The 23,425-nt window shown below is 53.4% G+C and overlaps 1 protein-coding gene and 1 long non-coding RNA gene across 10 annotated transcripts in view; both read right to left on the reverse strand.

The window, feature by feature from the left end:
• The window catches only part of SSBP3 (single stranded DNA binding protein 3), a 162,308-nt gene extending 146,730 nt beyond the window's left edge, over positions 1 to 15,578 (reverse strand). For all 6 annotated transcript variants that reach the window (XM_082685248.1, XM_082685247.1, XM_082685246.1 and 3 more), the window contains exons 1-4: positions 15,240 to 15,578; positions 14,187 to 14,259; positions 13,891 to 13,952; positions 11,076 to 11,160 (exon numbers count right to left, since the gene is read on the reverse strand). In XM_082685248.1, the coding sequence (XP_082541374.1) occupies positions 11,076 to 11,160; positions 13,891 to 13,952; positions 14,187 to 14,259; positions 15,240 to 15,295 (276 nt within the window). In that variant the 5' untranslated portion in view covers positions 15,296 to 15,578. The remainder of the gene's footprint in view (positions 1 to 11,075; positions 11,161 to 13,890; positions 13,953 to 14,186; positions 14,260 to 15,239) is intronic.
• Positions 15,579 to 22,376: 6,798 nt separating this feature from the next.
• LOC309843181 overlaps positions 22,377 to 23,425 on the reverse strand; it is a 41,389-nt gene continuing 40,340 nt past the window's right edge. For 2 of the 4 annotated variants that reach the window (XR_014299990.1, XR_014299991.1), the window contains exon 7: positions 22,378 to 23,013. This is a non-coding gene — a long non-coding RNA (uncharacterized lncRNA). Of the gene's footprint in view, positions 23,014 to 23,425 lie in introns of all 4 variants that reach the window. The other 2 variants (XR_014299989.1, XR_014299992.1) reach the window with 2 other exon arrangements.

Genomic DNA, 23,425 nt, shown 5'->3' on the forward strand with positions numbered 1-23,425 from the left:
TCCAACATGACCGAATCCCTCCAGTGCCTCCGTTTCCTTTTCTTTCCTTTTCTACAAAAAGGGAATGCAGACCGAACCTAACCCACTGGGCTGTTCCGAGGACGACAAGAGATAAAGCCTAAAGAACAGAACAGAGCCTGGCATACAGTTAGCACTTAAACTTGTTCACTGTTCTCAACAGTTCTTCCTTTGTGAAACAGGAAGAAGATCCTGTCCCGTGTTACCCCAACAGGACAAAACTGAATAAGAACAATTTCTTCAAGGTCTTAGCACATAGCAAGTGCTCAATAAACACCAGTTTTCTTCGTCAGGCGAGGGACTAGTTGTTACTATGCCACAACGCCACAGTTTACTTATCCCTCAGTAAGAAACTACCACTCCAACTCCCAACGGCTCAGCCCTCCATGGACGGGTTGCCCCCTCCAGCAGTAGCGGCTGGAGTCCAACACCATGATTTTCACCTCGTCTCTTCTCTTCAAGTTCCCTGGAACAGAGATGCTGCTAGCAAAATAATGCCAAAGAAAGTACGTGGCGACAGTCAACTAGATTTCAGTTCATTTTCTATAGCTTGGGGTCAGAATCGACTGATGCACTCTGGTGATCAAGTTTTCTGCAATTCCCTATCCCACGCATTAGCTCCTGACAGAAATTCACTGCGGTATTTAAAGTGGCAGTCATCACAACTAACTCAAATTGTATTGGCTTCCCCGATGCTGAAATGCTCTGCTGAAACCATCAATTGGCCAATTCGGAGATAACGTGGTGGCTGAAACTCCCTGTCATGCCGTAAACAGCCCCCCACCCCACCCCCCGTCTGCAGTGGCTCCCCAGCCCGGAGATCCGCGGCGAAACCTGCCACCGGAGCTGCGGGCCAGGGCGGCCTCGTGTAACACAAGCGGGAGCTGGCGGGTGGCGGGCGGCCGGCGCTGCCAAGAGGAAGGGCCTCCAGAGAGAGGATAACATTTGCTACTGGAAGCCTTCTAAAAGACAGTGAGAAAAGAACAGCAGCGTGCACACGCCCAACGCCAGGCCTGCCCACTGGGCCGTCTGCCCCCCGCTCAGCACAGGCCACGGAGGGCCAAAGCCATAGGAAGCCCACAGCATCGCCCAAAGAAAGCTGAAAAATTCCTAGCTGTGGTACAGGCATAGGCGCCTGACTCTTGAACTCAGGTTTTCCAGACTCAGTGGCAGCTGCGAGAATCAGGTGTCCATCTGACCACAGACGGGCTGTGTTACCGTCCCACTATGCCTCAGTTTCCCCATCTGTAAATTGAGAGCGTCTTTCTCAACACACGTTCTAGGATTTGATAGTCTGTTCACATTCCTTCTCAACAGGGGAACCACAGTTTACAAACCATTTTCACAGGCTCTCACCCGACACCCCAAATGCTTGAGAGGCAGGGGGAAAAAAAATAAAATCCAAGCCTTTCTTAACATCGTTTCAAATCACAGATGATCCAATGAAGGCTCAGAGAGGCCAAATGACTCACCCAAGGCCATCTGGAAGAACGAGCACTTGGATCTCTGGTCCTCCAAGTCCAAATACCGCGTACCATCCGTGACACTGCTTCAGTTCCCCACACCAACCAGCACAGAGCCAGCCGACGGCAGACACCTGGGACTAAAGGCCCACTGTGCTCCCACTCCAGTCTGCAAAGCCCTGCTCTGCATACCCCAAGAGCTCACGAAGCTGCATAGAGCATCCCCGGCATGGGGGAGGCGTGCCACCCCACAGCCTGCTCTCTCAAATGGCCTTTTGTGACCAGGAGAGAAGGATCAGAGGAAAACCTCAGACAGGGGCCCCAGGGAGTGGCCGTGCTTCTTAAGGTCAGAGGACTATGAAACAGAAGTGAAATGTCAGGCACTTCCCCCAAGCACACAAAGAACGGGAGACACAAAGCCTGCCTCAGGGGCTGTGCAAACAGCTGTCACCGAGAGGGGACAGAGAATTTGGGAGGCTGAGCCAACCTGGGTCAGACAGGATGCCCTGAGACCTGTTCTCGAGATTCTTGCCGTGGCCAGAGGCTGAGCCCTGCAGATGTTCAAACAACCCCCTCCGCAGGGGGCCGGGGACCCCGCCTCGCCCGCAGACACCCAGGACAGGAGGGGCCCTGTGGCCAGCCAGCAGGGACAAGCTGCAGCCTTCAAGTGGGAGCTACTGCTTGTTCAACATTCGGCAAGCATCTGCCAAGCACCTTTTACGTGTTCTCTGCACAAAGAATACAGCAGCAAACGCCACAGGCGGCCACCAAGGAAACCACGAGGCACCACGCAGGAGGCGAGAGGCACGGTGAGGAAACGGCTCTCTCAAGAACCTGTGGCGGTGAGAATCATTCCCTCCTTATTACAGGTCACCAAGCAGGATCAGCAACTGCATGTCACTTGGCCTCAGTCAGCCCACCTGTGGGTCCCAAGACTCAATCCCAGCCCTCTCTGGGCTAGTGGCTTTCAAAGCTTAGACAAAGATCCCTAAGAAAACAAACTTGACTTCGCAAACTCAGGACATGTGTGTATTCACAAGGCGATCCCAGAAAACAGAGATTTCCCCAAATAATACTTATGCTTACTCCGTGTGATAACAGTGGTTTCATTTTTTTGTAACTGCCAGTCGTGACCCACTAAGTTGATTTCCAAAGGCACTAATGGGTCACAGCTCACAGTTTGCAAAACAAGGCGTTACCATGTGCCACTTGCCCGTCTCCATCAAAATATGTATCTAACATATTTGATCCCTGGGCAGGTATCAGGCCTTTCCTGCTTCTCGAGGCTCAGAGTCCAGCTCCCCAGTCTAGGGATTTATTCAAAACTCTGCAATAAGCCCCAGGAGTGGGGGGTAGCACACAGGAGTGGAGGGTAGTTCCTGCCCTTCGAGAGCTTGCAATCTACAAGTTGGGAAGGGAAGAGATACAACCTTGACCCTAACCATTCTCCTTCTGGGCAGCAAGTAGCAAGTGAATACAGACAGAGTTCCTGGGGATAAAAAAAGAAGAAAGGAGGGGTGTTCCCATGGAGGTGGTCCTGGCAGGCCTGGTGGAGACCACCATGTTCCAGGCTGGCATCTGCCCTACAGAAGGGCCAGAGGGCAAGTGAGGAAAAAGCCCCTATCTCAGGTGGGACCACACGTGGGACCTCAGGGACCACAGAAAGGGTCAGAGGGGGAGCAGGGGAAAGCTCCAGGTTCCTAGGTCAAGAGACGTGGAGAGCAGAAGAGAAAACGGTCGCCTGAATAAATAACCCAGTCCAGGTGCTGGCCAGGGTGCCCCTGGGCGTGTCTCATTTCATCCTGATGAGCACCTGGGCTGGTCTGGAGGCTGTGTGTGTGACTCCACCCCCAAGCTGATCAGCGATACTTGGAAGATGGTGGATTCGAACCCAGGGATCCAGAGCGCTAATCAACAGGTGAGACAGCCTGTGACGGTTCAAGCCTATGGGAACACACCTCCCACACCAAGCCCACTCTGCTCCTGCTGCCCTTCTGGCCACGAGAAAACCAGGATCCATCCAGGGCCCCAGGTGCAGTCACAAAAGGAAGAACACACACTGGTGCGGTGTTTCTGCTGTGCCGGGCCCTATCAGACAGACAGGGTGTAGGGTGCATGAAGGCACCTCAGCTCATTTCATCCTCAGGACAACCTTACAAGGAGGCTATATTTCATCAACCCCATTTTTCACCTGAGGAAACAGACAAACAGGCCAATTGACGTGCCTGAGTCTGCATAGCTTGGAGTGCAGCAAGGCAGAGGAAAGTGTCCTCAATCCCAGTGGGGTCTGTGGGTGTGACTCCTACTGGGGACCTCAGGTGAGGTTCCCCCCTGCAGCTCAGCTGACCTACTTGTTAGATGGCAAGGTCGACTCCAGTTCCATCACCTCCAACCCTGCTGCAGGCAGATATACACTAAATACATCTCTCAGCAGCCACAGGGGCTAGGACCATTCACCTTCTCCCACCACCCGTCCTGACAGCATCCTGGTCCCTCAGAAGACAGAGATCGTCCCGCACGAGGACTTTCGGAGCATTTATCCCATCCTGGGCTCCATCTGTCTCTTCAGTGAGACAGTGAACGGAGCAGGCAGCCCATCAGTGAAACCGTCAGCACCGCACACACCTCAGCGTCTCCTGCTCCTGGTCTGGGAGCCGACTGACCGCCGCCTCCCTCACGCTGAGCCAGGAAGCCCAATCAGGAAGCAGTCCCCGCACAAGCACCAGCCTCCCACAGACCCCCAACAGCGACCCTTCCCTAGCCCGCTTCCTAAGGCTCCTTTCTGGGACTCCCAGCACCACCAAAAAGTTGAGTGAGACGGGAGGCGGGCAAGGGCAGTCTCCATATCGAACAGGGGAACTCCACTTAGAGGCTTTCGACCCCGTCCATCCCTGTCAGCATCTACACAGCACCTTACCACACAACTAACCTCTGGCCGGGCTTCCTTGCCTTTCTCTCAACCCCTCTGCGGCAGGATGAGCCAGGACGACCCTGTGCCTATTCCACCATGGAGAGAATGGACCTTGAGCAGCGGAGGCTTCCCCAGGAACAAGGTGTTGTTGTGGAGCCAAAATCTGAATCCTGATTTCTGCTGATGTCAAGTCACAAGCCCCCTCTCGGTCTTTACCACTTCACCATGTGGTATGGGGACAGGACTTCTCTGCCGCACACAGATAAGGGGTGCAGACGTCTCCGGGGAGCACTTATCGGAGCAAGCTTGTGGCAGGACTGCCCGCTCTGCCCCTTGCAGGGGTGTGGGGAGGAGAGAAGACAACTGGTATCGAAGGGGGACGCCATGGCACATCAGGGGAGCACAGGCACTGGCAGGCACCCATGGGAAATTAAAGTGTCCACTTCCCTCAGGTCAGCTTGCCCTCCCAGAAAAAGATGCCGTTGTCCCCATCATATTAAAAGGTTTGGGGGAAAACTTTAAGGCTGCAGAGACAAAAGAAACAAACTCACCAGGCACAGAGAGACAACCATTCTATGTAGGGGATACTACTCAATTCTCGTGCCAAGGGATCACCACTCCTCCACCCACACAGCAGGAAACCTGAAAGTCTGTCATCCTACCAGGAACCGACAGTGAGGGCTGGAACTTAGGTGTGCGTCCCAGCCACCAGCCAGAGCCCAAGCCCTTCAAAATCCAGAGGATTCAAGACCCAAGAAAAAACAAAATAAAACACGGGAGAGAAGCATTTCTTAAGCCCATTCGCCAGGGCTCCAGAAAACCCCATTACCCTGGCGAATCAAAAACAAACAATCGTTATTGTCTATTTGCTGTAAGCTCCTAGCAACATGTATTAAAGAAGTTTATGTGAATCGTCTAATGCACTTGTGCCGTGGTCAGAATTATTACCAAGCTAAAAAAGATTAATTTTTCTAAATACTCTAAACCCTAGACACTATTATAAAGGCTACAGCTAGTGTAACATTTCTGTTATCTTGGCTGACAGGCCCTCAAGCGCACACACCTCCCTTCCACTTCTCCCTCTCAAGACTTAAACACACACACACACACACAGGCAGAAAAGTCAGGGGGAAGGGGGCCAGGCAGGTCTGGCCTGAGGTCTCCACTAGAGCACCCACTTCCCCTGGAAAATTAAGACAGCCTCGGGGACACTGCAGGGAGAGCTGGGTGTCTCTGGCTCCTCCCGCCCAGTGGCCCACAGAGCTAACTCTTGGTCCAAGTTTGCAAATGCTTAGCTAACAAAGATGGCATTATGCAGAGACGTGCACACGGCTGGTCTTGGAGTTCAAATGAAGTGACCACTGCCAAAAACTTTGTTTGGGTCCCTACCACTCTACCCGCCCCTGCCCCGGCCCCACCTCCTGCCTTGAAATAAAGGGCAAGGATTTGCAATTTGGGGTCTTGCCGCCACTTGAAACCCATTAAGGTGGCTGCACAGCCTGGGTGCTGGCAAAATGCAATTCCAGTTACTCATTTAGTGTTTAATTAGCTACCGATGGAAGAGTCTGGCAGCCTTTGGGGTGAGAGGAATGGCAGCAAATGGGGTAGGAGCCCGAAGAAAGGATGCAACACAAAGTCTAAGCTCCAAGGCGGGTGGGGAAAGAAATAACTGTGTGTATGTTTTGTTTTTTTAATCTGCCACACAAGGGTGCCAAGGGTCAGAGCCAAAGGCAACTGCTACGAACTTGCCAGGACCTCTGGGCAGATGGCTAGGCTGGCTTATCTCTGGGGAGAGCACTCCCCAGCTCCTCAGAGGCGGGTCGTGGCCCTTCCCCTCCCATTCTGCCTGCACTGCTGTCCTCTCCCGCCCCCTCCCGCCCCTGCCCCCCGAAGGGTTCTGGCAGGCACGGACACTCCCCTCCTGGCAGGAACCCCAGCTCAGCACATCCAAGAAGAGCCCTCTCAAATATCACTTTGCTATTTCAAACCCACCAAGGACGCTGGACCCCTGCCACAGAGCCACAAATACCTCAGCTCACGTCCACGCCTAGGCCTCTGGGGCACTTGCCTAATCCCCCCTGGCAGCCTGGAGACATAGGCTCACAGCTGGGGGCAGAGGGGGAAAGGGAGCCAGGCCCTCCTTGTCAGGGGCTCACAATGGCAGAGCAGAAAGGGACCTCAGGTCTTCAGAGCGGAGAAACTGAGGCTCCACACTCATCAAGGTCATGGGATTCCATGTCTAGTATCTGCCCCAAGTTCTTCCCTGGGAATCACAGAGGGGCCAGGGCCAGGGGCAGGGGCAGCAGTCTGCACACCTTCTGAAATCAGGTACAAAGTCTCCTTTGTGGGGACACGGGTATTTTCTGGAAGGAAAGGCCAGAGCTTTTATCACATTTTCCCTGCCAAGAGAGCCACTGTACCAGAACAAACTCCCTTCCCGAGCTCCTGTCCCCCTCTGCCAGTGATTCCGCAGTTCACCTCTCAGGGGCTTCAGACTAACTCGCTGCCCAATTCATTTCCTCAGTGACTATACATGGGCACACTTGGGGCCAAGTGTCAGCACCTCCCCTCCATTCAGCAGGAATTCTGTTCACAAATGAGGGCTGCCAAAAGTTGAGATGAAGAACCTGAAAAATCCTATTTGGTCCTAGTTCTGCCACCCACCCCACCCCCACCCCCGCTACATGCCCCTGCACAGACTATCTGAACTCCAGGCCTCGGTTTCCTCATCTGTGAAATGGGGCTGAAACTCAAGAATAACCCCTGATGCACCATGAGGCCCAACTACAAGCCTGCCCTGAAAGGCTTTATAACGACTGCCGTGACATGAGCTGCGCAAGGAGCCCCCACAGCTCTCCAGCACCTCCAGGTCAGAGGCCTCACTGCCAGGGCACACCTACTCCACTCATTTCTCTACCAAGAAGAAAACACACATTTAGCTACCACACAAGGAAAAGGGCCACTGGCAGCCAAGAAGGCACCGAAAATACTTCTTTCTACCAGCCACACAGGCCGGGGGGGAAAGCAAGCAGAGAAGTTGGCCCAAGGTGAGAGACTCAGGTGGAACAGGTATCCACCCCACAAAAGGCCAGGCCCCAAACAACAGGGTCTAAGAGAAGCCAATGGTACCCCAAGGCCTTTTACCGATGCCCTGAGGAGCACTGCTCTGGTGAGAGTAGAAGAGCCCCCCAAAACCACAGCAGGGTCCCCATGAGCCTCCTCCCAGGGCCTCGGGGCTCTTCTGACTTAGGATAAACCGATTTCTCAGAAAAGTCTATTCTCGTACTGAATGCCCAAACACTCCACGTTACACGTAGTCAACATCAGGGCTTACAAATAACATTCCAGGTGTTTGGGGGCTGGGGGGGGAGGGCGGGAGAGAGGACAGACTGACTCATATGAAAACTCAGCAATTCAAAGAAAATTTAAGCCCCCCCCCCCCGAGTCACCTGGCTCATTCCAGGCCCTACAGCCTGGCTTTGACCGGAGAGGAACCTTTACGATCACCTGACCCCTGACTCCACTGTCAGGAAGGGGAGACAATTTGTCAGGAACACAAAATCTTTTCCCTAGGAGAGCGGAGACAGGTCCTTTCCCAAGACTGTTCCAGCCCCACAGCAGCAACCGGGCAACCTCTCCCTGACCCCTGCCCCGCAAGAACTTGATACTCACTACCCCCACACACCAAGGCTAGTTACTGCCCACTCTTACCGACAGGATGTAAGGTAACTAGTTAACCAGCGTTAGAACACCGTGCTCAAGACCACCCAGCAAAAGTGAAAGCACCAAAGGAACATCTTCCAACACGCCAATGGCCGTTCTAGGCCAGGCTTGTCAATGAGCCCAAATGACCTATTTTTCCTTACCCGTAGGTCTTCAACCCCTTCATTCAATGAGCATGCACGCCTACTGTGTGCAAGGTACTGTGGGAGCTACAGAGACAGACAGCTCTGTAGACGGATGAACAGCCTCTGGCAGGGAAAAAACTAATAAGCTGCGGTTGGAAAGACATGCCTAGAAGAGAAAGTAGTGGGAACAGGTGAGAACGAATGACACTCGCCATGGACCAGCAGGGCTGAGCCTCGGCAGTCAGGGGCCGCGACCCTGGAGTCGCTGACAGACTGTGTTTGGATCCTCATTCTACCCGTTAGCTGTGGATTCACCTCTCTGGGCCTCGGCTTCCTCATCTGCAAAATGGGAATTAACAATACCCCTCTCACCAGGCCACTGGCAGCTGGAACAAGAGACTAAACCAAAGTGGTCAGCACGGGGGCCCAGTACATGGAGAGCTGCCAACAAAGGCTCTGTGTACACAGATAGATGGTCTCCACAGACAATGAGGTGGGGTGATCAGAGTGTGCTGGAAACTATCACAGAAGTCCACAAAGAAGTTAAGAGATGGATACGATTTGAATGGATAAGAGAGGCATGCATTCTAGACAAGAGGAAGGGAGCTTGGAAAGAGACAACAATTCTAGCAAGAAGGAATGAGGGCTAACTAGATGGTAGCCGTGGGGATGGACGGAAGACACGAAGGTCTGAGAAGGCCAAAGAGAAGAGACAGTTCCTTTTCTTAATGGTCTTAAATTTCTCTTAATTTACCAGTTGGTCCTCTGTCACCCCGGCAATCCAATGTCACCCCGGAACTCCTCCACCATACAGATGTGCCCTCCCTGTCGCCATTCATTACTCCACCCCCCCCCACGTGACCTCATTCTCAAGCCAATGACACCAAACGGATTCCAATCTAGGGAAAGGGGCTTTATTCCCACAAATCTGTGAATCCTGGGCCTCAATCAGTGGGACTGCAACACTTAGTAGCATCTTCTACACATCTATGCCGATTTCAACTTGCCACGTAATTCTGCCACCATTCCTTAATAAATTATGGAAAGCAAACCCATGTGAGCTTTCACTGCCACCCGTATTGTTTCAAGATGCAGACCAAACCACAAATTGCCACCATCTCACATCATTTGCTAGAGCACCAAACTTAGTTAAAAATTATTAACTTCTTCAACGACTTGCAAAAGATAGCAAAGACATCCTCTATCAAGAGATTTACCTGAAATAGGCATGTCCACCTATCCCCCACAGCTCTAAAACAAAACCATTTGCACAGCCAAGACTGGCCACACAGGAATGCACTCTCTAACCGTTTAAAAAAAAAAAAAAAAGAGGAAGATTTTTTTTTACTAAGTAGAAAGGTCAAATTCACCAACTATTTTTATATGCTTAATGTTCCTTCTGGCCTCCTCCCCCATCCTCCAGCTCAGGAAACCCTAAGATCATCACCACGGATTTTCCCAGAAGAACCACATCACAAGAGAACCAGTCACCTCACCTTTTGCTACTAAAAGTTTACCAGACCATAAGTACCATGCTCCAGCTTCTTTCTCAACCTTGGAGAGGCACAAGAACAGGTCCACTTCCTCAGCGGTCTTGTCCAAGGGCATTAACTTTTCAGTCATAATAAGAGTTCATCCCGTTGAGTAGTCTCAAAACCAGTGAGCCTCCTGCAGAGCGGCTAACTCGGTCTACTACAGGAGCAATTGTCATTCATGGTAATGGCACTTGTGAAAATCAACCAGATGGGTTCACGTGTCCTAGGCCAGTTTCTGGTGTCCTAGGTGCGTCCCCCCTCTGCAAGCAGGGGGCACACATGGCCTGACCAAGTGGGTGGACCCTGACAACATTCAAGAAACCAACTTCCATACCCTAGAATTTGGAGACCATTCCTACCGACCTCATGAAAAAGTGCAAGACCAAATAAACCACCACCACATGCACACTCTTTTACACACACACACACACACCCATCTACAAGGCCACCGGGAGATGAAGCCTGGAAGGAGGCTGGGAAGAACTGCAGACACTTCCCCTTCCATCTCCCACCTCCTCCAGATCATGTTTCATCTGATCATAAATTCTGACTCCAACCCATGTTTGGAGTTTAATTTTTTTCTGAGGGGGACTGCCATGGGAGATGGATATGCAGCGGACGTCGCTCTTATAAGCATTTCATAAATCTTAAGAAACTCACCCAGGTAGAGGATGAATGATAGGGTAGCAAGCACTATGATGTGATGAAACTAACTATCTTCACAAGAACATTTTGGACACAAGATTATGGACCAGCCAAGGACTTCAAAGTACACATGGTCTCAGTGGGCACAACCTGAGCCCTCCAACCACACACGTGCGCATACACACACTCCAAAACATAATTTGAAAAGACTGCTCCCTGGGAAGTAAGGAAGGAGTCCATTTCACCAAACTCTCACTCAACCAGCCCTTCAGCTCTGAAACACAAGTTTCGTGTTTGTTTTTGTTTTGTGGCAGTGGCGACGGCAAATTTTTTAATTAAACCAACACCAAGGAGACTCAGTCCCTTCCCAGCTAGCTAACTGTCCGCTCTGAACATCAGCCTCTTACAGCTGAGCCCTAACACCACCATTTTATCCTCCAGATAGGTATCTATACTCTTTTGCATAATTACCACATTACGAAACACGGTTCTCCAAGTTAGAACGGGGCAAGGGCAGCAGGGAGGTGGGCAGAACAAAAAGGCCAGGAGAAAACAAAGACCACTGCCAAATGGCTGTGTATTTGCTTCTGGTACTAAAGAAGTTAGAGCTATCCAACCCTGTAATTATTGCCAGGATTAAAAATTTGTTACTCACGTAATCATGAAAGGCTTTTGCTTCACTCGAATGTTCACAAGTATCTCGCCTTTCAGGAGCTGCACAGTAAAGGTCCCAGAATACGCTGCAAGTTGAAAAATAAAATAAGATCGGGTTACTAATTATCACTCGTGTACCAGCGACAAGTGCACACCGTATGGGGCTAACAGCACGGGGTCTCCCAAAGGCTCTAATCCCACATTTCCAGCCTTTAAACTCGGGCTTGAAAACACAATGGACCAACATCTTCTGGCAAGCCAGACTTTTGCCCTAAGAGTATTAGTTCTTGGCCATGAGGCACCTACTGTGCGCTAGATGCCTCCCGCCCGTGACCTTGCTTGTACTACGGTGGTGCTTTAAGGGAGGTGACTAACCCTACTTTATTCAAGAGGCAACTGAAGCTTGGATGGATTAGTACAACCCATTCATGGGGGTCCAGATAGGACAGGTAGGAATCTGGGTAAGAATCTGGGCCTCCCTCATCTGTGCTCCTTTCACCACCATCCCCCCAACCAAAATGGCTACATTTCACAAAAAGGTTAAACTGTCAAAGTCAGGACTATGATTCATAGGCGGAGCAATCTGGGTGACTAGCAATAAAGGAACTTCCTACAGGTTCTTAATCCCAGAGCCCAGAGCCCACACCCCCACCCCTCCCATCTCACCCCTCAGTCCCATCCAGGCCCTCCCCCAAGGAATTCTTATGCAAGAATCATCCCCCCCACACCCCTAAAGAATGCATATCAATTAGCCAAAGGAGAGGCAGTCGACAACCCAGTATCTTGTCCTTTCATGTTGAAATAGCCCTCCTCAGAGAGGCACCTGTCCACCAATCCAGCAAAGGGCAGTGGGGGTAGGGGGCAAGGGGCAGGGCTAGATATCTCTGCCTCATACAGGCCTCCAAGATTTGGTATAGTCACTCTAACACTTTGTATTACATGAGAACAGACCCACAAGTCATCTGTCAACCAGTAAAAGCTTACACAAACATGCGGTAGTCACTGGTATTAATACGGGGCCCTAGAAAGCCTCTTCAGGTCAGAAGCCCAAGGCCCAGGGCTGGGAACCACTCAAAGGAAACGGGCACCTAGGCATAAGTCTGACTCCCAATCTAGAGCTCCTGTCCCCAACAGCAACAACCGACTCAGCAGATCATCAAACAAGCCATCTCGCTCAAGGTGTCCAAATTCCGGGGCCTGATCAACTCCGAATCAGCGCCTAGGCTTCCTCCCACCTGGAGAGTCTTAGCTGTCATTTGCTCAGTGTCGAATGGCAGGGAAGCAACTTCTACCAAGACCACAGACAGAGCCGCTCAGAGCCACCACTGCTCAGGTCCAGCACAACAGACTCTCCCCGTTCCTGGGCCTGAGACAAGGCTGGAGAAGATTGGGGCAGGGGCTGGGGGGTGCCGCTTATGGACACAACAAGAAAATCAGACAGAACGAGAAAACAGGAGGCTCCTAGTAGCTGCAGATAGAGGCTCAAAAACATTCCTTTCTGTCCCCTGAAGTAGCACACATTGGATTAACAGCACACACTAAAGATTTCGAACACTACAAACTCCCTGGCCCCCTTCTCAGTAACTTTTACTCCTAAACCCGAGGTTCTGCAAAAATCCGTGATGGTCAGACGCACCCACCCCGCTCACATACTGCTCTCCCAAACCACCCCAGAAAACCTATCACCCACTCCTACAGGTAGAATCCTCAAGCCACAGCACCGCAGTTCCAAGTTTGGCAGAAATAATTAAAAACGCATTTTCTCTGTGCAAGTTAGAACAGACACTTCATCCCCCCGCCCCCCCTGCCCCCCGTATTTCAAAGAGACTCGGAACAGTAACCTGAACTGGTGGTCAGGTAAAAACGCACAGCTAAGATCCCAAGACGTGGCACTCCAATCCTTCTGAACTCCACCAAAATATCAAAAGCCATTCTGCTTTCTTGTCCTTTTCAAAAGGACGCCAGAGACTCCACCAATCGGTCCCGGGGAAACAGCCAGGTCTTACACTCACAGCGACTCATTCCTGCTGACCCTCAGCCCCTGTTCTTACGCAAACCTACAAGGAGAGACCTGGACCGACAGAGGTCCCACCCCAGCAGGACCCACATAAAGGAGGGAAAGGGTCACAAATAAGGGAAAGCCACCAACTACCAACTACCGACTATCAGCACTCTGTGAGGTCAACACCAACCAGTTAAGGTTCTTGGTAAAATGAAACTTTGTGGTTTTAGGGATGCTGGGGGTTGGGGGGAGGGCCCACAGAGGAGAGGAAAGTCCAGTCAGTCTGAATCAGTATCTTTAAAGGAAGTGGCAGCCCCTTCTTGCTTTTTTTCTCAGGGTGCCTGGGAAAGGACCCAACAGAGCTGCTCTCTAAAGGTTTGGAGCTCACAGAAGAAAAAGGAAGGGACAGGCCAGCTGTAAAACAGACCTGGTATCCTCCCCACCCTACCCCACCCCCACTCCCTCTAATTAAAGCAGCATGTAGAATTGACAAAAATCCTTCAAGGTTTTTTCAAGACCCGGCCTGGTGCCCCGGAGAGAGATAGGAAAGTAAAGGAGTTTCTATATAAACACTAGGCATGATTTAGGAGCTTCTCAATAGGAGGGGAAAGAGAAGCAAAAACTTCAGGAACCAGCCTCTGCTGTCCTTTTCCTCCTTCACCAGCCCTAGTCTGAATGTCCAGAGGCGCCCTGGTCTGTGCCAAGCCCAAAAGCTAAGGCGTGGGCTTCTGCTCCAGGCTGCCTGTCTTTGTTCACCCAGACCCAGGTCTCAGAACAAAACAAACACACACGCAAAACTATCACACAAACTTACCACCACCACGAGTGCAAAAACCCAGGCGGTTCTCCCAACGTGATGTTTTTTTCCCATCGAATCTGGAAAGCAGAGAGCAGAGACCGCTTAAGAGGAGCAGAGAGGAAGGGTGGGCTGGGGGCTTCCCGGAGCCAAAAGGCTGTGAAGACCAACTAACAATAAATGCCAAAAGGTGATAAAAATTCAAAATGGTGGCCACAGTGGCTGTTCCTGAAAACAAAGGCTCTAAGAATAGTGGGGAAGAGGGGGTGTCAAGAAATTGGATGATGGGGGTTGGTGGGGGGAGTTCCACTCACCTCCGACAAGAAGGTCTGTGCAGATTTCTGTGCTCCTACGTGCAGTAAATATTCGTAGACGTATAAAGCTAACCTGGAAAGTGGGCAAGGGGCACAGAAAAAGAGGGAAGGCGTCAGATCACAAGGGGCGCTCGCTTCTGGACCTTGCCAGCCGGCTTCCAGCCCTATCTGCGCTGTCCCATTGTGGCCCCAACCAGAGGTGAGCAGCTAGCTCGGCCCTGTCTTGGGGCCGCGGGTGGAAGCAGTCAGGGGGTGGGTACCAGGGGACGCACTGCCTCGAGCCGTGAGAGCTAGAGAGCAGCCCCCCAAACTTGAACTTCCAACTGGCGTCGGGGCCAAATCCGCCTAGGTCTCTCAAACTCTGTAAGCCTCCCGACCCCAGAGCCTCCCTCCTTTTCCCGACCCACTCATTGCCACCCTCTCTCCAGCTCTGAGGGTCCGGGGAGACTCAGTCCTGGACTCCGGGGTGCTCAGCGCGCTCTGGAGAGGGCAGCAAAGCGCCACCCTCATCAGCTCCCCCCCAAGCAACTGTCCCCCAAGCCCAGGGCCAAGCCGGCGCCGCCGTCCCTGCCCAGCGCGGCGCCCCGGAGAGCGCGGGGCGGGAGGCGAGGCCGAGGGGCAAGCAAGGGAGAGCGCTCCCCGCCGAACAAAGCCCCCGGCACGCACTCCTCACGCCGCGGGCGGACAAAAGGAGCCTTCGGGGCTGCGGGAGCCACGCGCCCCCTGCCCGCGCCCGCGGGGCAAAGTGCGGCCGCCGCTGCGGGCGCCCAGGCTCGCGCTCGGGACCTCGCCCACCCCTCTCCGCGGGGCCCCCGCGCCCGGCACGCCCCGCGGCCACCAGGTGCCCCCTCCGCCGGCGGCGCCCCCCGACGCCCCGGCCTCCGCCGCCTCCCAACAATGGGCTCTCCCACGCCGCCCGCCGCGGCCTCGGGGAAGGGGCCAGGCAGGCGGCGCCGGGCCCGGGGCGCAGCAGCCCCCGCCCGCCCACCTGCCTCCCACCGCCCTCCCGCAGCCCGGCGACGGCGCGGCCGACACTTGGAAAATAGGGCTTACTTTTCCCGAGCCTGCCCGTCCGAGGGCACCGCCGAGCCTTTGCCTTTGGCAAACATGGTTTGCGGAGAAGAGGGCACCGAGCCTCGCTGCCGCCGCCGCCGCCGCCGCCGCTACCGCTCCGGCTTGCTCCCGAGCTGCCCCCTCGCTCCCGGCCCCCTCCCCGGCCTCGCTCGCTAGCCCGCTCGCGCTCTCCTCGCCGCGCTCCCCTCCCTCCCCCCCAGGCGCTGGCTCCGCGCTCTTTCCAGCTGTCAAAGCGTCAGCCCCGGCCGCGGCCCCATCGCCCTGGAACTCCTCCCGCGCCGGCTCGGCCTGGGGTGCCGCTGCCGCCGCCGCTCGCCCGCCGGCCCGGCCGCCCGCTGGCTCGCTCGTGCGCCCGCCCGCCCGGCTCCGCCTGCGCCGCCCTCTGCGCCTCCGGCACCGCTGCCGCCGCCGCTGCCGCTGGTCTACTTGGAGCTCAACCGAACGTGGCTACCCGGGCGAGGAAGCGAGGCGGGCGTCAACGTCCTGCGATTGATGGTGGCTTCGGCCAATCGGCGCGCGGGGGCGGGCCCGGCGGCCCGGGAGGGACGCCCTGTCAGCGCCCGGCCGCGGCAGTCCCCGCTGCGGCCGCCTCCACCGAGCCGCTGCCCCTGCTTCTGCGGCTGAGCCGGGGGTGCCCGGGGGCGCGCGCCTCTCTTTTCTGTGGCTGTGGGGAGGGGACTCGAATCGGGCCGGGGGAGCTCTCGTCTCCTGACCCCGGCGACGAGGGGGTTTGCCCGGCGCTCTCCGCGGCGGGGACCATAGGGGGGCGGGGGGCGCTGCGGCAGCGTCGGAGGGGAGGGGGCGCGGACCCCTAAGCGGAGCGCCACCGGCTCCCTCCCGCCACGTCCCTCTCCCTTATCTGCCCCTGGCCTCTTTTCCAACACCCCCCTAGCCGGGCCCGCGCCGGCCCAGCCCTTATCTCCCCCTCCCCCTCGCCGGCCCTCCCCACTGGGCTCCGACCCCGACCCCCTCCTCAGACTCCAGTCAGCTCCCCAGCCGCCCCGCCCCCGGCCCTCCCTCCTGCCCTGTCCGCCTTCCGAGTGTCGGGCCCCGGGCTCCACGCTGCGAGCTGGGCGGCCGGAGCCGGCGCCGAGGCGCGCGGCTGCTCCTTTACTACATCATTAAAATACTTTGGAAAGCCCCAAAGTGGAGCCGCGCGATAGAGGTCCTCGGCGTGCTTTGGGGAGTCTGGGGGGAGGGGGGTGGGACTTGTGCTAAGAGAAGGGAGAGTGATTGCTCCCTAATTTCTAAGGTCTGGCAACCCTCGCAAGTTAGCCCTTTGGCTTCTCCGCAGGAGACTGTGCCGTTCCCGGGTACCGGGGCGTCACCTGGGTGCCCTGCAACGTGGAAATGCGCGCCACAGAAATCTGCAAACTTCAAATAAATGGAGCTAAATTCGGGAGTGGGGGGGGGGGCATGAGAGTCAGGCTTGGGGGGAGGGGAAGCTTCCATTGTCAGTGACCCAGGTGTACAATGGGAAATGGGGGGGTGCTGGCAGAGTGACCCAGCTATTTGCCGCGGACTCCTCTCTGTCCACGCTGAGAACCCCAAGTAGACACGATGACTCCCTTCTTAGACCAGAAACCAGCGAAATAGGGGAAGACTCCCCCATTTTCAGACTGCTTTCAGAGCGCGGTTCTCTTTAAATGTGATAAAACACTGTCGGCACTGTCTCTTTAAAAGAGTCAAGCAGAAAAAGCTGTGTAAGCGCTGATTGGCTGCCTGTTTGGATACATCTTTAGGGGAGCCTTGAAACTGTTAGCCTAGGTTGATTTTTTTTTTTTTTAACTGCGCTGTTCCAATAAACAAGTAACGCCCCTCCCCCTAACATGCCTCGCACCAAACAATTAAAGGATAGGTCAGTGTCCTGGGGAAAACACGTTTCAAGTAGGAAAACTCAGAACTAAATTTCAACAAAATAAAGAATAATTCCCTACCATTAAAGTTTGCTTATTTTGATCTGTTGAAAAGAGAAAAGGGGCTTTTAAAAGAAATGCCCCGCAGCAAACCGATCTGCATTGGTTCAGGAAGGAGACTCGGTGCATTTTTGGAATAATGTTCTACTCAGTGTAACAGCCTCCCTAAATTAGAATACAGCCAGGCCCTACGGATGCCTCTGGACGCACACCGTTCTCTGGGGGGACCTGGAGATCGCCTGGGAAGGGTACGGAAAAGGGGAAATACCGAACCCTAGTCTATGGTTGTCTGTATGGAAGCCCCTAGTTTAAAGGTTGTTTTGTGAATGAAGGAAGCATGGAGATTGGAGGGAGTTGAAGGAAATAATTACAGTTATTTTTTCCCCTAGGCGGTTTAATTTAATAGGGCTACCTTAAGGTACCTTAGAGCCCACACTAATTAAATTGGCCTGTTCATCCCCTTCCCCTGGACTTCTATTTTTGATGGGCTAGGAATGGCCAAGGATGGCTTGTCAACAGACTGACTCACAAGAAGCCTGACTCATCTTGGGTCTGCAAGGCCCACAGATTATGAGGATCATGAGTATCGGTCAGGTCCTGCCTAAAGGAAAACACTGCCCTTCTCTGGCTGGACTATGGCAGTGTCTATCTACCAAGTTGGTTATGCCCTATTAGCACCAGGCCTGCAGCACAAGCCTGTCTGGACATCACTTTCCTCATCTGTTAAATGAGAAAGGAGGGTTAGAAGATCTTTAATATCTCTTGAAAATCTGATGTTCTGTGATGCTGATTTCCCTTCTGCAGTTTTCTTCCCACACCCCCCACACCCCCACCGAAAAAAGGACTGGCACCTTCTTTGGGAGCACATGTGGCAAGAGGAGAGGAGGGAACCTGTGCCGGGCACTCTGTCTTTGTGGTCTGCCCTTTGCTAGGGCCTGACCCAGAATGAGGCTCTGTGTCAGTAGGTTCCTGGTGAGGCTAAAAGAAAGGACTCAGACAGAGAAAGCAGGGAGCCCCCAGCCTGCTGGAGAGAAGGCAGTTGACAGGCTCCTGGGAAGTGGGACCACTCAGCAGCCCCAACCAAGTGTGCACATGGTGATTCAAGAGGATCCAGTCCAAACCCCTAAAAACAAACAGCATCCCAAAGCCCGGCCTCCCTTTCCCCACTGAATCCCCCGGCTCCACCTTCGCATCTTTGGGCGACCACATCTTTGAGCCTGCTGTCTTTACTAGGAATTCTTCCCACACAACATCCCCCTTGGACCATTGCTTAGCGCTAACATGCTGTTCGATGCCATCTTCTCCTCTAAGACCTTTATGCTTTTCACTACCAAAGCAAAACTCATCCATCCCCCTGCTTGGTCTCATTTTGTTTGAACCTCTGTAGTGGCTCTCTGTGGTCATTCTGCCTCTTGTTGTAGCCGTTGTTTACTGTCTGTCTCCTCCGCCAGAGCGGGCAGGGAGGGGAACGAAGTCTGAGTCATCTGCGTGTCTCCACCACCAAGCACAGGTTCAGAACCTGTGTGTACATCAACTCAGTGTATGTACCAGGGGTTGGGGAACCAGGAAAGGAAAAAATGGTCTCATCCCCGAAGGAGCTCCGGACCCAGGGTGGAGATAAGAAAGGGACACCAGCAACAATGGGATGAGATAAGGCCCGTTTCCCAGCCCCACCCACCTAAACCACAGCCTCGAGGAACTACTGTACTTTTGGTCCTCAGAATACACCCAGTCATTGCTAGTATATCCACCTCAGGCTCATTCATTCTTTCCTCCTCTCTTTCTCTATCCCTCCCTCCCTTTTCTTCTTTCTTTTAGTATCTGTCTATTGAGCATCTACTATACCAGGCATTGTTCCAGGTACTGGGTAATAAACCAAACAAAAATCCTTACTCCATCGAGCTTATGCTATTGGGAAATCCTCTGTCCAAAAACCTCTTTCTGTGACAGATGCCTCCTAATCCTAAAATCCAGCCTGGGCAGGTACCACCTCTACCAGGAAGCCTTCCAGGGAAGCCTCCCTGAGCTCCCTGACTGGGCCAGGAGTCCTCTGGCAGCCCTTGGGACACCCCCCTCAACAACCCACAACAGACTGCAGTAGGCCACAGTGTGTAGGTGTGGACATGTGTGCATCTCCCTCATGGGAGCGTGAGCTCCTCCTGCCCAGAGGAATGGTCGTCATTCACCAGTAGGTCTCCAGTGCCTAGCAACTATGGTGAAAGGAGACTCCAATAACTGAGTGACCAGAATGAGGAGTAAGAGGCAGTTGAGGTGGAAGAGGAGAAGGAGAGGTCAAGTCCAAGCTTGGGCTAGAATGGCCACTCCTCCACTCAGCTACCAGAAACCGGAGGGCAGAAATCCTGGGCTCTGGGATTAGGTTGGCAATGGCCAGGCCTCCAGAAGGTGGCAGTTAAAGGAAAAAGACTCCAGGCCTGTGGGCTCAAGCTGTGAAACTGCTTGCCAAAGATGCCAGAGGCTGTCCCTACCTCTCCCTGGTGAGCAGGTCTCTTTCAGAGTTCCTCACACAGCTGCTAGAAGGATGGGGCTCCCCTTTTTGCGGGGGGTGCAGCTATTTTGGTGGTCACTGAGAATGCAGCCCATCCCCCTCCTGCCCTGACACAGTGGGTCCCGGAATTGAATGGAAGTGTCTCTGGTCAAAACCCTGGGCTCCTCTGCTGGGGGTAGCGGGGTGGTCAGCCCTCATGTTTCCCGACGTTTTCCTGAAGGGATCAGGAGCCTCGATGAGGGGGTACAAAAATCCAGCGTCCAAGCCTGTCTGGTGGATGTCGGGCTGGTGACCTCGCCTTGTGAGCCTGTCTGGGAAAGGAGGACCTCATTGTCCCTGTCCAGGGCAAGCAGGGGTTTGGGTCCAGGAACTTCAGGGGAATTGCCTGCTGGGCTGTCAATCAGTGCTGGCCAAGCCCGTGCTCCTGATCGTCTCTGGACAGTGGAGAGTCACTGCTTTGAAGGCTGTTTGGAGCTCAGCAGAGAGAGTAATTGGAGAAACATTCTCTAAATTGAAAAAGATGATTACTCCTGATGTTATTAGCACAGCAGAGCCGGCAAAAAGAGAGGTGCTAAGGAAGAAGGAAGCGAAGTTTAAAATCAAATGTGTTTTGAACTGTCTTCTTCTGGACACACACCTGTGCTGAGACAGCTTGTTAGAGCAAAATGGTTTTAGGCATTTTCTTGAAAGGGGTTAGTTCTATCAAGAAAGCATCTACTAAGCGCTGGACCCTGGGCCCTAAGCCAGGGACGCTGAAAAATGCAAGAAAACACAAGGCAAGGTGTTGCCGGGGGTAGGCAGGGAGGGGAAGACAATGCTCGGGTCCCTCGGGGTTTCTGCTGTGCCCCCCAAACCTCCTCTCCAGGATGTCTTGGCCATGAGTTCATTCCCATGCCACCCACCGTGAAGCCTTTCACAGTGTCCCCTGGCAGCTCCCCCTTGCATGCTCCACTGGCCTTGGGCCAGCACGTCTCCATGTGCCCTCACCTGCTCCATCCTTATCCCCGCCATTTCTCTGCCTACGCACCTCCCCGCAGCGCATGCCTCCCTTCCTCCAGGTCCCTGGTCTGAACATGGCCAGAGCCCACCCTAATGAACCTGTGTGGACTGGCTCCTGCCCCTCTCTTCCTGGTCTAGTTTCCTCCCAAGCAACCGTTACCAACTACCATAGTATATGTTTACTTGTTTTTCTTACCTTTCCCCTCATTAGAATTTAAGCTCTATGGGAATTTTATCCCTATCTCTAAAGCAGGTATTCAGTAAAAATATGCTCAATGTTGAATAAAATAATTGATTTAAGAAAGATTTTCTGAGCATCTGATAATGGCTGTGCCCCCTAATAGGTGGCAAGAATGGCAGGTGAACGAGACAGTCCCAGTCTTCTTCTGTTCAGAGCTCACAGCCTAGCAAGCAAAAGAAGCGTTAATTCAATAGGCACACTAATAAATATGTCATGACAAACCGTGCCAAGGAGAGGATGCTATGAGCAGAGTCTGATTCTGTGGGGGAGGGAGGTCATCAGGGAGGGCTTCCCAGTGTAGGTGACATTTGAGTTCTAAAGGATGCAGGAGAGTTAACTACACAAAGGAAGAATGTTCCAGATAGGGAAGTGAAGTCTGCGGCAGGGAGGAGCTCTGTTATGTGGGGTTATGGATAGCTAGTCCTTGTGACAGGAGCAGATGCCCCTTGCCACGGCATTAGAGAAAACCCCAGAACAGAGAACTAGAGCACCTCTGCACAGGAGGGGAGGTGCTGTCAGGTAACATTTCAAGAAGCTGGTTACTGTAGCAATGGTTGGAGTCACAAGTGGGCTGATCACTTTTACGCTCCTTATAATAGGTAATATAGCAAAAGGAAGGAAGGAAGGAAGGGAGGAAGAAAAAGAAGAAAAAGAATATCAAGTGTTGGAGGATGTGGAGAAAAGGGAACCCTCGAGCAGTGTAGGGGGTTACATACCCTGCTGCAACCATGCTAGAAAACAGGGAGCTGCCGTATGATCCAGCAATTCCATCTCTAAGAACACAGCCCAGATAACTGAAAGCAGGGACTCAAACAGATATATGTACACCAATGATCATAGCGGCATTATTCACAGCAGCCACAACATGGACTCAACCCATCAGCTGACTTGTCCATCAGCTGAGGAACTATGGAATATTACTCGGCCCTGAAAAAGGAGGGACCGTCTGACACAGGCTACAACATAGATTGAACCTTGAGGATGTGATCCCAAGTGAGATAAGGAGACACAAAAGGACAAATATTGCCTGGGTCCACTCGCATGGCGGACCTAGAGCAGTGAAGTTCACAGATACAGAAACTGCAACTGCCCACAGGCTGGGCAGGGCAGGGGGAATGCGAGGTGCTGGCTAAATGGATTCAGAGTTTTGGTTTGGGAAAATGAAGTTCTGGAGATGGAGGGTGGTGATGGGCACATGGCGGTGTGAATGTACTTAGCTGTGCACTTAAAACTGGTTAAAATGGTCAAGTTTTACGTAACGTATATTTCACCACAATAAAAACCAGAAAGGAAAGGCACTGAGCTAAGAGTGATGAGGGAGGGCACAGAAAGGGTCCAATATGGGACATCATGGGGCTTGGAAAGGGGAACATAAAAAGGAGGGGCATTTAACTTGTCCAGTGGGGGAGAGGCGGGACAGAGTGGAAGGTGGTAGGAAGGATCCAGAAAGCTGTTGAGACCAGGCTCGGTCTAAACTGAGGCTTGAGTAGGAGCTGGGGGCAGGTGTGGAATATGTTCCAGACAAGAATGAGTGACATTCATGGATTTATTCAGCTGAGCTGAGCCATTCAGGGCCATGGGTGTCATGTTAAGAAGTTCAGTCTTTGTCCTGTAGGCAGGGGCTTTCACCAGGAATGACCTCTTCGTGCTTTAGGAAGAGCACGCTGGGGGGCCCGGAGAAAGGGGGAGCCCCCAAGGTAGTGGGGGTGAGAGCAGCAGATGTGGTCAGAGGTGCTGCAGCAGGTGAGATGGAAGGAAGCCGATGGAAGAGAGTTCCCTGGGCTCGGTCGCTGACGGCATATGAGGGTGTGAAAGCTGACTCCCAGGTTTCTGGCGTGGGTGAGGGGGCTGCCCGTCGGAGGACCCCGGAAAGGAAGCAGGTCTGTGGGTGGCAAGTATGAGGAAGGCGGTCTTGGACATGCGGAATTGGAAAAGCCCATCGGAGGTCCAGATGGAGATATCCAGGGATAGGGAGATTATAGTCTGGAGCTCCGGAGCGAAGTCTGCCTTGAAGATGTAGCCTGGGGAGTCGTCCACATCTGGAATTCAGATTCAAGCCCAGCAAGGCAGCTAAGGTGACCCAAGCATCACCTGTGGGAAAGAAGACATACAGGCGTGGTGCAGACGGTGCAAACGTTCCCCCCAAACCTCAGAGCACCAGAGGTCTGGACGCTCCCAAGGCTCTCTTCCCACTCTCTCCTGATTTCCTTCCGTCCCCTGTGGTTGGTTGTTCTTCCAGTGATCCTAGAAAGGGTTCTTATCCTCCTGCCTCCTCTTAAAATTCTATTAGAAGAGCTATTGCTGATACAATGTTACATAACAAACAGCCCCAAAATCTCAGTGGCTTATTGTAAAAGCCATTTATTTCTCACTTATAGGTCTGCTGTCAGTCTGGGCGGCTCTGCTCCAGTTTGCTCCAGGGTCCTCCTTGCTGGGGCCCAGGCTGCAGGGCAGAGGCTGCCTGGCGTGTGTTTTCAGAGTGGGTGAACGGAGCACCAGATGC

This window comes from Mustela nivalis (assembly GCF_964662115.1).
Source record: "Mustela nivalis genome assembly, chromosome: 10".
Taxonomy (NCBI): domain Eukaryota; kingdom Metazoa; phylum Chordata; class Mammalia; order Carnivora; family Mustelidae; genus Mustela; species Mustela nivalis.